Source organism: Pholis gunnellus, assembly GCF_910591455.1.
Source record: "Pholis gunnellus genome assembly, chromosome: 8".
Taxonomy (NCBI): domain Eukaryota; kingdom Metazoa; phylum Chordata; class Actinopteri; order Perciformes; family Pholidae; genus Pholis; species Pholis gunnellus.
In genome coordinates, this window is record NC_136534.1 from 13,249,468 (window position 1) to 13,266,016 (window position 16,549).

At 39.9% G+C, this 16,549-nt stretch overlaps 1 protein-coding gene across 2 annotated transcripts in view; it reads right to left on the reverse strand.

Moving 5' to 3' along the window:
* ptprub (protein tyrosine phosphatase receptor type Ub) overlaps positions 1-16,549 on the reverse strand; it is a gene marked incomplete at its 5' end in the record, with an annotated part of 143,725 nt that overhangs the window by 92,436 nt on the left and 34,740 nt on the right. Inside the window, one exon of one of the 2 annotated variants that reach the window (XM_079164198.1) lies at positions 7,404-7,532. In XM_079164198.1, the coding sequence (XP_079020324.1) occupies positions 7,404-7,532 (129 nt within the window). Of the gene's footprint in view, positions 1-7,403; positions 7,536-16,549 lie in introns of both variants that reach the window. The other variant, XM_079164199.1, reaches the window with a different exon arrangement.

Consider the following 16,549-nt stretch of genomic DNA (forward strand, 5'->3'; position numbering starts at 1 on the left):
ATGTAAGAATGATTTATTAAGCACAATCAAAAAAAACATACTTTGAATGCAACACATTACAATGACCCAACAACAATACATTGTAAGTGCTAAGATATAACCAAAACTTGATTACCCTGCTTGATCCTGGAATCATTATTTCCTTCAGCCAAAGTCAGCTGTGCTACCTCGCGGCCACTGATACACATCCAAACCGAGATGACCTTGAAGTAAAACTACCTTCTAAGTCCAGTGTAATTTATTACCGAGGCATGAAATGCATCATGCATATTATGGAAATTAGGTACTATATGCTCAAGGATTGCTAATGTTTGGGGGAAAAGATAAAGTGGTAATCAATCAATCAATGAATGTAATGATGAAGTGCAAAAACAAAAGGCAAAAAGGTTGACAGTATGAAAATAAGTGAACATTAGGGGGACCATCCTCAGGTGTTCTGCTTGAGCAAAGATGAGCCACAGGAGCCGTAAAGAATGTGAATATCTTCATCAAAGTAACAGATGTTCATATATCTTGTTCTGACATCTTATCTGCTGTGTGCAAGTACTTACAAAAGATCAGAGACGCCTTTCCCTCCTTTAAAACTAATGTAGGCCAGAATGGGTCATGAATGAGTTGTTGTGATATCTGGAGGCAGAACTTTTTCTCCTCAATTTCTAATATATATATATATATATATATATATATATATATATATATATATATATATATATATATATATATATATATACAAACAAAAGTTTAAGAAGTACATGGAATCTATTTGTGCTGGTTTCTAACAACTTGTTAAGGCCCACAAGTCTATGATCTGTGAACATTCAGAGAGCCCTGGAGCAAAGTGTGTCCACAGAGGAGAGGAGGAGTGCGCAGAAGTCGGTAAATGTCCAAATACACATACCAAAATTATCCACACACACACGTACAAAGCTTATTCCAATCTCAAGATCACCAAAGAGTGAATATGTGATTAGCAGAAAGAAGGAGGATATCAGAAGAATTTTGAAATATTTGAAGAGCATGTTCAAAGCCAGCAGCCAGGAGTAGAAATGTCTTAATTCAAGGGTTTTCATTTAATTAAAAAATTCCGTTAATCTTTTGCTTACAAAGAAAGGAACAGAGAGCCTAGGTTGGATTAGGTTATTTGAAATTCTGGACATTTTGCAAGCATCCCTGTGGCCAAAATGCTGAGCTCTGAGCTGAAACTAACTTGCAGATCAATATTAGCTCTAGACATTAGAAGCTATTAGAAAAATGTATCATTAATAGTCCGTAGTGTTGGTGACAGTGGAGAAATGAGCTCACCCTGAAACTGCGATGGGATCTTTTGTGCACATCTAAATGGCTTTTATGTTTTATTATATGCAATAATAATTTTTGTATGTATAACATTGTATAGGACAACTTATCTGAATTAAAACTGAATTCAACAGTAGAGTCTCACACTAGCATATCTCTGTTATTTGTTGAAACCTCAACTTTCGAGGAGGAAGAAACTTTGAAAATACAAGCAGCATGGCTTTATGGACAGTAATGTCAGTGTGCCAGTCAGCTGGGCAGAGGCTTTGGTCAAGACCGAAATATCTCAACATCTTTTGAATGGATTGGCACAAACATTTGGTACAGAAATCCATAGTCCCCTGAGGATAACGCTTACTGACTTTAGTGATCCACAGAAATGTCTTTGAACTGCCAACTAACATTTTTGTTGTTAGTTAAATTTCTCGACAATTACTGGATGAATTGCCATGCGATTTTGAACAGGCATTCATGGTCCCCAGAGGATGAATCCTAATGACTTTGCCTAAAGTTTGGTTTGAGTTTCCCAATCTGCAAACAAAAATGTTATTGCGCAAATTAATACATTTATTTAAATCACTTAAATAACTTATATTGGAGCCATTAACCATTAAGAAAATATTAAAACAGCTACACTACTCACATGCTGATGTTATAACCCTCCATTTCAGCTTGCTTTGCAATTAATTCCTCAACAAACTGTGCTGAAATTGTTTAAACAGCAATATAAACAACCAATCTCCCGCTACTCCAGTCTGTCAAAAACGGCCAATTATGTGTGAGCAAAATCCAAAATGCCCAATTCCTGCAGCTAAGATGCTGCAACATATTTTGCAGTTGTCAACCTGATGACCTTTTTCATGAGCTGAACTATTATGCTTCAAGTGACCGGCCACTTCATCTCACCTGAGTTACGGTGACTAAACAAGAAAGTCAATTTGGCTACAATCCCGAGTGTGCTTCCCGAGCCTCAATTATGTTGTTAAACCCGCAACCTTACACAAGAAAGCCCTCTAGCTGTCCCTCTAAAGCGACACTAATTAGACTGGGAACGACAGCCAAATCGGTGCTGCATTACCATACCTACCCATCAACCTGGGTGTATGTGTGTGGGCGAGCCAAACATGGAGAGCAGAAGAACTGGTCGGAGAGTATACACCAGTTAGAATGCACAATGTCCGCTCTGGAAGCCCTTCCCAATTGTGTCTCTCTCATTCACATTAACGATTCCTCTATATCTTGTTGAAAAGGCATAAAGGGACAACAATTTAATTAATTTGTTATATTTTAAAAGCTTCTGTGTAGTGACGGGCAAAGTAGACTGAGCTTTCAGACAATTATATTATACATCAGTGATCAATAAACATGATCTTCTTTGCCTTGAGGTAATGAGTCGTGAGCAATTATCCCTGTGAGCCACGGGTGTCCGGTCCTGAGCCACATTAAGACTGCAGGTTTTCATTCCCACCAAATACTACAGCTGCCGATTGTACTAATTAGTTCCTCCCTTTCTGACCAAAGGTGAGTTAATTAGTGAAAATCAGCTGGTGGGACGTTTGGCTGCAACAAAACCCTGCAGACTATCAACAGCACATGACCGGACACGACTCTCTTCAAGGGAATAATTGTCCTCTGTAACCCAAGTTAAATGATAAATGAACTCTGTATGAAGAAGATGTGAAACGGTTCCTTTCCTCGTCATAAACAAAAGATGCAATACCATCCCTAAAAGTACACAGGAGACCATCCCTAATTTCATTCATCATCAGCTTTAACCTTGAAGCTGATACATTGCTGAAGCCATGACTTTCTATTTACCTTGTCTTCGAGCTCCATATATGCGCTCTCCCTTTCAGTTCCTCAATACATTTTTTTTCAAAAGCCTGATTAGAAATATATTCATCACTTTAGAGAGAAACGTTTCTGAAAAACAGGTAATTTTATGATATGCTTTGAGACAGTAATGAGGTATCAAAATTGACATTGCAAGTGCAATTTTAAGATGGTAAGTGTCAATTTCCCCATTTATTTAATGTTAAAAGCTTGGTTGGGAAATGTATTAAGAAGCAATAAGGGTTAGGGTTATATTTGCTTTCATGTGTTATTTTTTCAGTTAGATCATTTCAGAATCTAGCTTACTCTTGCTGATCTCTAGCGTTCATTGTGTGAGTTAGGACTGGGCGATAATTCAGTTTTATAATTAATCTTTCAATGGAATCATATCGTGATGAAATCATATATCGAGCTCTCATGATGCACAATGACGTCATCTAATTGTTAATAACAAGCACATTCTAACTAATATTTCTCAAATCCCTAACGCTAAGCTTAAGCTCTGAAATGAGACCTCAAGGATTCAGGGCTAAGCAGCTCGTAGCCTCAGTCTGCGACGCTAACGGTAACATTAGCTTAAGCATCTACAAGGTGATTTATTTACTCACCAGTTAGTTATTGTTACCATAAGTGGCCAACCATGCAGCTCTTATCAATAACTATAATGCCACATTTTAATCTCATGATTATATTTAATATTAATTTATTAATATTAATGTCAAGTATACCTCCAAAGCGATATTTCAATAATTTGTCAATGCTTCTATAGAAAACTAAGCAGGTCTTCTCTCTGACTTGTCCATAACAACAAGCAACTTTGCTATTTATAAACATAATACATAATACATGAATATATTCAGATACATTTATGTGAACATGAGTTATTTCGTGCTTGGTACAATCATATAGTTTCATTCTATTCATAGAAAATAAACAATCTAAATCACAATTGCAATATTGGTCGGAAAAATTGCAGGTTGATCAAATCTGACTGATAACAGCAGACAGATATCTATAACACGTTGCACTGTTTCAATACAAGCGGCAAATCAACTAGCTATAAATTGTGTGTCCAAAAGTGAAGAGCTATACGAGCCAAAACTAACTGAATTTGGAGCCAACAGTAAATGGAGACCTTATAAATGAGATGACATATACTGCATATATACAGTATGTAGAATGCCGACTGCCAGAGGGGAGAGGTGGAGGAAGGCAGTGTAATAGACTTTTCAAACCAGTGAGGATGGCTGGTCAGCTCTGATAACGACGCCTCTCCTACAGCAGACGTATCCGTCTCCTCGCTCTGCCTCATCCTTTCACAGACGCAGATGAATCTCGGGTCGATGTCAATGACACACGCGCACTCGTGTGCAGCTGGTCCGCAGTGTGCGCCCGGGGGCCAGACAGGGGTGAGAGGTGACAGATATGAAAGGGCAGAAAATATGACATTGCCCTCCATAGCCTGCATTGTATGTGTAAGGCTGGACAACACAGGAGACATTTACAAATGAAGAGAAAAAGAAAAGATAAGGAGACAGCGGGATTTGCAAGATTAGCATGCAACACATGGTGAGGAAATAAATAGCATATTTCAACGCTCTATTTCAGTACTGTCAGAGAATTTCTGTATAACTCAGCTGGAAGCTATAAAGTCCCATTTTCTGCATATCTAAGAGACACCGTCTGTATCATTGCTGAGGTGGGCTACTGAGCCAATGTTTGTGTGCTCAGTGCTTAGTGAACAAGAACAAACACCTTACACAGAGGGTTGAATAGAGACCTTTTAGCAGCTCTCACGTACCGGTATACCAATCACTGAACTTAAAGGCAAATTCCACAGATTTTACATATCAAAGTCTGTTTACAGGTCTTGGGGAGTACTACTGTATATGAGAAAACAAATGTATAAAGCCTATATTCGTCTCTTGGTTCCTGATTTTTACTTAGGAAGCTTTACTGTTGATGTCTCAGACCTGAAAAAGTACTACTTTTAATCAATACTGCAGTTACGGTAGAAATATCTATAACATGTCTGATCTGTTGACCTTATCGAAGAAATTACAAATTACAGCACAGAACAAGGTGAACCAAGAAAGCAAGATACATTGCCATAAGCTGCTTTTTAAGCTTGATCAAGTCTTTAATGGATTTTCCCTTAAGGCCACTCCACTCCACTATAATGGATATTGCAGCAGACCCATAACTTTTCAAGATAATGAATCTGCCTTTCAGAACACGAGGCACACTTGACATGCAGACACATTCTTCTTTACAAGGTCATCATCCTGCACGGATTCATAAACAGCGAAAGAATTTTAAGATTATCAATGGCCACCCGACATCTCGGATCAAATTCAAAATAAAGGAGAATGTGATAAAAATAATGGGACATTCCTATTAAGACCTCACTGCATTTTATCTTTTTTTTCTCCCCAAGACTATTTTCTCTTTCATGGGAGCGGTAGTCTCTAATTTCTCCTGGGAGTCACAAGCTGCAGCTATCTCAGCTGTGTTTACTAATCTTCCCTCGACACCAGTTTCTCGGCCCCACAAAGTTAATACTGTTCCAATGTAAATAGCCTTATCTCATAAACTCTTGTTCCCCCCCCCCGCCACCGTGGCTGCCTAATGTGATACATGGTTAGAAGTCAACCCAGGGATTAAGCCAGAGAGATGGGCAATAACTAGAATTTCCGCCTTGCGGCTATATGCCTCTGCCAACCAGTCAAGTCGCAGTTTACATCCATGGCTTTCCAAAATGTCATAACTTCAGTATTTTATCCTAGAAATTGTCAGAATTACCATACGAGTTATTGACGTCACAGTGACAATTTGACCACCAAACTCTAATCAGTTCAACCAAGTAGACATTTGTGACTTCTGTCACTTTACAATGAACATGGGTAATACACTGCTTTTAGTGCGGGGCTGAAGGATGAGCAGATCATAATTTAAACGTAATCTGTAATCTTCTCCGAACTGATCGATCGAGAGTTGATGCCCGGAGCCTCGCTCGCCTTCTTGCCATGTGCAGATTACAGTACCTGCCTCATTCCAACTGTGTTAGTCTGTTCCACTGAAGGCCCTCAATCACTGTAAATGCCATGGCAGCAAGTTTTAATTAAACCCAAAGGGAAAAGTATTAATTATCCCATCGCCTGCCATGAATTGGCTGGTGGCTGCAGGCAGAGCATGTGAGTTTTAAGAGTTTAGGATTAAATTTGGGATTTATCAATTTCACAATTCTATTTTGATAGAAGCCTGCGAGCATGAACTCATTTTTGTCCTATAAATCAAAATCACAACCACTCAGCTTTTAAAACTAATACCATTTATACCTGATCAAAGGCTAATCATGTCGATACCTTTTTTTTATTGTAGGCCTTAGGAGTATTTCCTAAGGCCTACAATTATATATTTTAAGATGATCTCCAGTTTCTGATTGTAATCTGCTCCTCTTAGCTTATCTATCTTTATATCTGCCACGTTAAATGTCAGTCCTTTCTTCCAAACTTGTAAAATGACTGCCGCCACTGAACATGCAAGTTCTTTCTCTCCCTTTTAAATGCATGTTTTGTCATGTCATGAATTGTCAGAATTCTCATTACCATATCATAGATTGATTGATCGGTAATACTCGAGGGGACGCAAGTTTCCACAGTAGAAGTATTTTCAGCAGAAAACCCGCTGCTGCCACCGATATTTCTGCTGAGAAGCTGAAACAGCACTCTTCTCTTTGTCAGATCCCTGTAGGTATTTGTTAATGCAGAGATGGAGGAGCGCCTTATAAACTATGCATGCCATCTCCCTCTGGCAACCACCAGTAGAGAGCATGATGGCAGGAAAATGCTAGTTTCTATTAGTCCTGTGAGGCTGGTTAACATAAAATTATCCTTAGGGTTAGCAGAAAGCAGACAAAATTGGGCTGAGTGTTTCATTAAAGCTGGAGCATAATAGACAATGGACATCTAAAAAGGCTGATTTGCATACAGTCAAACTTTTCTGATTGTTGGCCTCATAAACAAAAGTATTTTTTTATTTCTCAGACAATATAATAAGAAACCAAAGCACAGACCAACTGCTGGCTTGTCTCAACAAATAGCCTCTAGTATTGGGCCCCGTGAACTCGTACTTGATGTGTTTTTAGATTTATAGTGAGCGCCTGGTCTGCTCTGTCCAATCTTTATGCCTACAGACATCTGATCTAACTACACAAAATGGCTGCAGCCTGAAAAACAGTCAAGTACAGAACTGTAGAACAGAGGACCACTCACCTCGCAGGAGGTCAGGGCTGGCATAAGGTGAACTGTACGTCCGAAAGAGCAGCCAATCAAAGTCATCGTCCTCCCCCTGGGTGAAGTCACACAGACTGGGGTCTGAATCCTCTTCAAACGTGCAGCCAGCTGCTGAAAATGAAGAGGAAAATTGAAACAATGGCCATCAATGAGAGAAACAGCATGGGGGTTTTTTTTTCGGTTTCAAAGAGATAGCTTTACCTCACAGATGACTGAGACACATTAAGGACGGAAATAAAGTAGGGGTGCAATCGCTTTTCTATTTTCATTCAAATTGCTCATTTTGTCCGAGCATCAGTCCCAGACCCCCCTTAAAACAGCAATAATTCATTATAACAAATATAGTGTTATAGGTTATTATAGTAACCTGAGTGTAGTCACTGACTACAATGTGTGGCCCTCCGAGACAAATATTCCACTCTTTGCACTTGTGAAGATGAGTATGAGTTTGAATGGTCAATATCAGCCTGAATGCGAGTCTATTACCCCATATCATACACACGGGATTGTGTGTCAAAGTTGTATTAAATTAAATGTGTCCATATGTGCACACATGCTCTCAGACCAACTGCAAACCAAGCAATGAGCTATAATTACTTCAGACTCACACAAAGGAACAAAATCCCTGGCAAAAGCAATAATTGCCCCTTTATCTGAGGAGAAGAACCCCTCTCATAAAGCATCCACAAACAAGACTACATATCCCAAAGCCCATGCACACAGGCATACAAATAGTAATGACGTGTGAGGAAAGCAGGCACCCTGGGGAATGTAGTGATTATCTTAATACCTCACAACCTGCGATTCCACGCGCCAAAAAGCTAATTTTTTCAAATTATATTTAATAGCTATGGCTTTAATGGTCCTTGGGTCCTGAATAATGTGCTTCAGTTCTGCATCTGTTGCCATATTTCACATTAATCCACCGGTGTGAGAATTACAGTCTAAAAGCGGGCATTTTGAACTGCGCAGTCATAAGACCAGAGCCTGTGTCAGTAACAATTGGAGTAGAACAGCACGAGACGCGACATGCTAATGATAGGCATAACTATGAAAAGCTCCTGAAGGTGACCCATGTGGTCCGCAGCTTTATTGCTGCTCATTCTTTTCTCTAATCTGCCATTAAACAAATGGTCTCAATATGACAGGCTGCAGAGAAAAACGCCTACTAAACTGTAGCGGGGATACATAATTCTCTTTTTTACTACCATTGTATAAGATAGCCACAGCTTCCGGTCATTAACAGGTCATTGCGATGGCTGGTTTGGTATGTTATGGGCCAAATTAAAATGGAGGACGCAATTAAGACGATGATAGAGCTGGGTGCTGTGTGGGAATTTTCGATGACAAAATGTGGGTTTTGGCATCAATACCATGTATCGTTTGCAAAATACAATCATGGCTTTCAGCTAAAAAATGTAAAAACAAAACCCAATCGAACAAGTCTTTAAAGCTGTTCTGTTTTTTTCCCAAGCTCCATATGTGCCATGTGTGCGTAATGTGTTTTTTTGGTGCTGTGTCCGCCATCTCGTAGCAGACACATAAAAATGTCAGACAGAGCACAAAAAAACACACAAATATAGCAAATCACAAAGCAGACAAAACTGGTTCCACAGTGAGTGTGAATCGGGAGTTTGCTTTAACTATGCTGCCGAGCACCATAACAATAACCACAACCAGGGGACATGCGCCTCTAGTGTGGTTGAGCCGGGGAGGAGGGTCCAACTTTGAATGTTGCGTTAACAAGCCGAAACCGAAAAACCTACTCATTATGCCTTTAAGTTTCTGATGCCTGCAAAATGAACGTTTCCTGCTGCTGCTTGTTAGTTTTTAGGGCTTTTATTGTGAAGCAGCTAAGGAACTTCCTTTACTAACTAGAATTACCGCTTTGCGGTTGTATGCCTCCGCCAACCAGTCGCGTTGCTGTTTACATTCGTGTCTTTTCTAAATGTCATCACTTCATCATTTTATAGTATTTGACATTTGTGTGAAACTGCCATAATTAGCATATGAATTAATCAGTTTTGGCAAAAAACGTGTTTTGTGAGGTCACAGTTACATTTGACCTACAGATTCTAATCAGTTCATCCTTAATCCAGCAAATAAAATACCTGACAAATACAGATGCTTCGCCACATCAGTGCTAAAACTATATAAGAATACAATATTACCATGAATCATTCACGTTCAATGATCAGAAACATTGCAATAAAACCAGAGATATTACAGCAAAGCCCCCGATGGTAATAATATAATAGCTAAATATGTTTTTCTTTTATAGTCTCACACTGATTATCATCATATCATCCAACCCTACATTCTGTATCAAATAAGTGGAAAAGTAAATGCAGTAAACATAAAAGAGAATGTCCCATAATCTGCTCTGTGTCCACTTTAGAAAGCCTGTGCTGCTGTGAGCAGAGTCCTTCATGGTGCCTTGAAATAAAGTAGCATGATTAGTAAAGTGCTGCTATTTAGTCACAATCAGCCAATCAATGATTGAACTGGTGTTTCTGCAAAAGATCTTTCTGCAGTTTTAAACCAAGACATTATTTACCTTGGTTTCACTGTAGAGTTTCATGTACTGTAGCTCTAAGTCACTGCATGCACTACACCCGCTGCAAACACCTTCCACAAGCTCTGCAAGTTACCACCACGACTCTGATGTGAATGTTTTTCCACTGTAACTGGCTTGGACTATACAGTATGTAGCTTCTGAAAATGTTTAGAGTTAGAGAGGTATAATGGGCATTCTAGCTCATGCTGCATATCTGTTTGTTTGCAAGTTTCAGGCATGAATTCAATTTAATATACGCAGGTCCCATCACAGTGTGGTTTGCATCTTAAAATGAAGTCAAGTCGCAGTGACCTTTGACCAACAGATTCTAATCAGTTTATCCTCGAGTACAGGCAGATGTTTGTGCCAAATTGAAAGAAATTCTTTCCATGCATTCCTCAGACATCCCCAGGTGAACGACCTGTAAACACAACGTCTCTGGCGGCATAACAATTGGATATGGATATATATGCCGCTATTTGATGAGTGAATTTGTAGGAAGAAATGGCAAAAGAAGAAGCAGGTTTATTGAGCTCGTTGTATGAGGAGCCGAAGACGATCTTGCTGGGTGCTCTTTGAGACAACCATCTTCTCCGATGGAAAATCATTTGCGTCTTGCAAGAAAGCAGCATGAGATACCAAAATAGTTGTTGCTGTTTGGTTTATAGGGTTACAGGTGCTATACGGTGTTGGACTTTCTCCAGATGGTGTGTTCACTACAGCACTAACACACTCAGGGTGCCCTTGCCTACAGCCAACCTATTACATCACGCATGCACCTCCGGTGATTATACGATAACATTGGAGCATATCTACCGATGTGTAAGCTCGGTCCATTGGGTGATAGTAGCAGCCAACCAGCAGGGGAAGGACTGTGGGTTTCTCCCTCTGGGTTTGATTTATAGCCCCCGTGCTGGGCTGTTACTGCACAGATCTGCTGCTGAGGCCAGGGGTTAATTGTCCCACACTGGGGTCTATTTCTAATAGAACAGCCAGAGATATGGGACCTGACACATCCAAACGCTGGCACTATATTATTCCCTGCTGCTTCGGTAAATGAAGCCTGCAAACTCCTCCCTACAAGAGACTCATCATCCAGAAGAAGGAAGACAGGACGCAAGGCCAGCGCTGCCCGGGAATGTCATCTCCTCACAGCACACTGGGAGGGATCCAGCTAATCTATTATGACAAAACACACTCCCTCCTCAGCTCCTCCTGGAGGACCAATGGGTGTGTGGATTTGTCAGTGGCCATTTTTCACCTGAATAATTACAGCATAATTTAGTGCAATGACCAGTGCAAAGCCAGACACTGCCAAGATTTTATGGCTGAGGTTAAGACATGTTTCACAGTTAGCTGTTAGCTAACTGTGAGTATCTGCTGTTTGCTGATATAAATCAACCTCCACTTTAAATATATAGCTTTGCACATTTCATAACAATATCTATTGCTTTTGCAAATATAGTAACTCAATGTCACTATTTTGTGCTCGGAGAAAGGAATTCTGGGGAACACATTAAAGCAAATTATAAGGCCCATATCATTCAAATGTTTGTGAGACTGCTAACCAATGAGTCTGATCTACTTGCCAGGATTGCAACCATTTTGAATATGTAAGGTAGGCCGACAAAAACGACATGCTGTGCCTCTTCTTGGAAGCAAAACGGAAGAACTGATGAATCAAATTTTTTTTCTAACGAGCCAGGAAGCAAGCTAGTTTCAAGGATGCAGTCGAAAACATTGTTCAAACCGCTCAGCGGGGCCATATCGGCCTGCTGCGGTGCCCTGCATGCAGTACAGCCGTGCACTGTTCGCAGAAATACCTGAGAGCGGGAGGGAGCGAGATGAAAAGAGTCTGGAGATGTTGACAAGGTGGGGGGGGGGGGATTTTAAGACTCGGGTGAGAGAGATTTTTGTTACTCTGTTTAAACACTAATCCCAGTGTTTTACAGTGAACCAAGACAGATCACTCCATAAATAAATGAATACCCAACCTCTCTGACTTTATAGCAAACCGAAATAAACTTCAGATTTACACAGTGGAAGCGATGAGCTACACGGTCAGAGGATGGATGCAGTAGCTCCTCTTTGATTTCAGAAGGACATAAAAGAAAGTGGCAACTTGTTTACCAGACACTCCAATTTGCTTCCACATTTGTAAGGGATACATAAAATGTTCCCTAGTTTTATACGTGCAGTTAATCACGGCTTTGCGTCTCTCTCTGCACATATCAGTTGTTAGTGTCACATATAGACCTTCGTGTTAGATTTGGTATCTCTCTCTCTCTCTCTGTTTACTTGTATAATCCCTTGCTATCTAATTGGAGTGTCAGCTATGCACAGTGGATATTGTCAGAGTCTCTGCTTATCCCCTTTATTTGCATATGTTCTAAGCAGAAGGACGCTGGCCTAAGCTTATTTAAGGTGTTACTATCCAAACAACTTTTCACTTGAATAAATCAAACACAGCAAAATAGGAAGTTTATAAAATAAAAGAAGTGTCTGAGCCCCGACCCACAGTATCAACACCAGTGTTTTGATACTTTAAATCTATACGGTCAAGTGTGGACTGTGATCAAAGTGCAATTTCAAAATGTACACTTCTTATTTTCTAATATTTCAAAGAAAAAGAATGATCTGTCATTAAATACAGAAAGCAATCTTTTGATCCGAAACACTGCAGTTCATCTTTTCACTGGCTTCTAAAAGATTTAGTACAGTGAGCAGAATAAAACAGTAGAGTCCAACACCACAGGGCAATACTTGAACAGATTGTAAATTAATAGTACTTGTTCGAGTAACAAATAAGCCCCACAGAGATAGTAAAAAGCCGTATGTGAGGAAAATAAGTGATAAAATGTATTACAGAACAACTTATTGGGGGCATAAAAAATTAAATATTTAATCCTCGGCATGTTACAAGACCCATCCAGGTCTGGGCCCTAGGGATGGAATATGAATATATATGAATATAAATTACATACAACACAAGGTGGGCAACATTGATAAAATCCTCTATGACAGACGATGACATTATATTTCACAATGTCAATGTATCATTTTCTAAAATAAAAAACAGCAGGGAATGTCTGTTTTGGCTAATCCAGCAAATAAAATACCTGACAAATACAGATGCTTCGCCACATCAGTGCTAAAACTATATAAGAATACAATATTACCATGAATCATTCCCGTTCAATGATCAGAAACATTGCAATACAACCAGAGATATTACAGCAAAGCCCCCGATGGTAATAATGTAATAGCTAAATATATTTTTATTTTATAGTCTCACACTGATTATCATCATATCATCCAACCCTACATTCTGTATCAAATAAATGGAAAAGTAAATGCAGTAAACATAAAAGAGAATGTCCCATAATCTGCTCTGTGTCCACTTTAGAAAGCCTGTGCTGCTGTGAGCAGAGTCCTTCATGGTGCCTTGAAATAAAGTAGCATGATTAGTAAAGTGCTGCTATTTAGTCACAATCGGCCAATCAATGATTGAACAGGTGTTTCTGCACATAAAGGTGTCCGCCTTTAAAAGATCTTTCTGCCGTTTTAAAGACATTATTTACCTTGGTTTCACTGTAGAGTTTCATGTACTGTAGCTCTAAGTCACTGCATGCACTACACCCGCTGCAAACACCTTCCACAAGCTCTGCAAGTTACCACCACGACTCTGATGTGAATGTTTTTCCACTGTAACTGGCTTGGACTATACAGTATGTAGCATCTGAAAATGTTTAGAGTTAGAGAGGTATAATGGGCATTCTAGCTCATGCTGCATATCTGTTTGTTTGCAAGTTTCAGGCATTAATTCAATTTAATGTACGCAGGTCCCATTTTAATGCATCAGTACCTGCTGCTGGCTGTACTTTTAGCATAGATGTATAAAGAGAACCGGGGCCTCATTCATTGCTATTAATTTTGCTCAGTGGAGCATGAAGCAAGAAGATTTTGTATAACATTTCCAGGATCTTTCGTCGATCCTGGGCAAAAGTGTTTTCAGGCACAAGGGGACAAAAGTTGAATATGCAACTTTATTTTCTCAGTAATGGTGGGTCGGGGAGTGTAGTGTTTACCTGCAGAGGAGACTTTGGAGAATGCTCTTGTCTTTGGAGGACAAGAGCATTATTGTCTTTTCTTGGACCCTCTTATATGTCAGAATTACAGACGTTACAAAGTGCTGCTTGGCTTCTCATCAAACTCTCGGCAAGAAAGTGAATACATGAATTTATGAAAATGTCGAACTCTGCTTTTAGCCCAATATATAAAAAAATCAAGGAAATTAAAATCCAAGTTGGAAAATAACATTTACATGAGAGGTTCAGACAAAGAGCGATGACACACAGCTGTGCCCTGGAAATAAAAACCTCTAGTCTTTCCCCTCTGAGACAAAGTCTCAGAGATAGAAACCAACAAGCCAATTTCAAGAATCAGAGCCAAACACTTAAAACCCAGTCTCCCATTTATAACAAAAGTAGTAGAAGCCGATGCGTGTGCTCCGAGAAATAACTCACAACCTTTGCTTTAATGTCAACTCAGCCTCTGCCCTTAATTATCTGGCAGCCAGGATGGGTAATGAACACCAGAACCTGCGAAGTCACCCGGGAAATGCAGCGTGATGATGAGGCACGGATGCGTGCCGTACCGTCATCAACAAATGGGAACAAAACCAAGCTGCGAAACCAGTCCTTACTCGAGAGCTCTCCTGCTTCCGCAGCCTCATCTGAGTCTGTGTTGACGGAGTGTCTGGCTGGTGGGGATCCAGGTGGGAACGGGTGAGTAATACTGGAGGCAGTTAGGGGGAAGAGAGTGGCTGATTTGCATTGCAGCGAGTGTGGCCCGATGCATCAGCAGGAGACAGGTATATTTATTCTCTACAGAGGCTCTCCTCCCCAGCACTCCCTTGGCTGCCTCTGAAAGCCATCCATCCCCACACCTGAATACGCAATGAAATCATCTCTCTGCCTCCCCGGGCATTAATAACTCAACCCAGGTGGCTGGATGGGCCCCGGTCACACAGAGAGGGCCAATAAACAGATTGAGAAAAGAAAGGGTTGTAGAAGGTGAACAGGTACAGTAGGAGTGTTGAGCTTCAGGGTGGCCTGCGCTGAGATTATACTTTAGGAAGATATTACAAATGTAATTACTAAACATTGAATTACTGAACCTTGTGGTTATCTATTTTTAAGGGAGAATGGCCCTCAGCATTGTTCATATTGTCTTTGGACTGTCGCCTTTACTTAGAAGAAACAACAACCTTCCCTCAATATCTCAAAAGCAAAAGACACTATTGAATTGGTGACCCAATAACTAAGTATCTCAAAACGCACAGAGCAAGAATGAATTGTTGATGGTGTTCTGCTGTTTTCATGATTTGATCAATTATACCCGTTTTCTTAATAATCTCATTGTTACTTTGGCAATATTGTCCCTGTTGCATTCATGGTAAATGAATCACAGTGAATCGGTGTACTCAAATAGAAACCCTTAAAGAGTTGTCGATGAACACTTAAGTGTAAAAATGGACGCAGCAGAACCGTATATATCGTCTTTTTTATTCCATGCATTCTTCTTCCTTGACAAAAACCTGGCACCCACATTTCCCACAATGCAACTTCACAGTTGACAGACTGGTTGGAGATTTGGGTGCGTTATGCTAGCAGAAGCTAATGTAGCCTCGAGCTACTTAAGCAGAGATGAGAGCGGGCTAGAGGTCTGGTAAACTCACTTCCTTTTCACACCCCAGTTTTCGTTTCATATTTAAACTTGTGGTCTTTGTCACTTGAGGCGCTTCATCAGACCTCTCTGAGCTCCCTCTGGAGCTACTAGGGCAATTTTTTCCACACATGCACTAGTACACCCAAAAATTGATTTATATGACAAATGTAACGACTAACTACATTTAGCTGATAAACTACAGGAGCTACTGTAGGCTAGTGACAAATAACTGCGATATAACGTTCAATCACTCATAACCCGCCGCCCAGGGACTACAGATAAAAATGAGCTTCTAGCTGTAACTGATACAATGTTATGTATTGTGTAATGTCCCTTCTAAATAAACACAAAATAAATAAAGATCCATGTCTATTCTGTTTCTCAAACTCGGATGAGAAAAAGAGAAATGGCTCTATACCCTGCCTTCAGCATAAAGAAAAAGATACATAACCCTCCCCCGAAGATTTCCATACGGTAATTCAAATGAAGGAAAGACACATTGCTCAAGAACATTTCCTTTTTCATCTTCTGATGGTGAACAATGACACAAAGGCTTGCTACAGTTGTATTCAGACTGAATCTTAAGATTCCAGTCAGCCACGATTCATCTTAGAAATTAATTTTGCCTTCACTTTAAAGGGCTGGTACAATATTTCATCCTCGGTGGAAGGTTGATGATAAAAGTATCTTGGAGATGTCAGTAGAATAGTCAAAGAGAAAAATATTATTCCTCCCTTTCTGTGCTATTCTGAGGGCAACACACGGGGAAAACAAAGATGCTAAGACAAAGGCAATCTGAGCTTGTTGTCTTCTGTTTCTTCTTCTCAGAGAAAAAAAG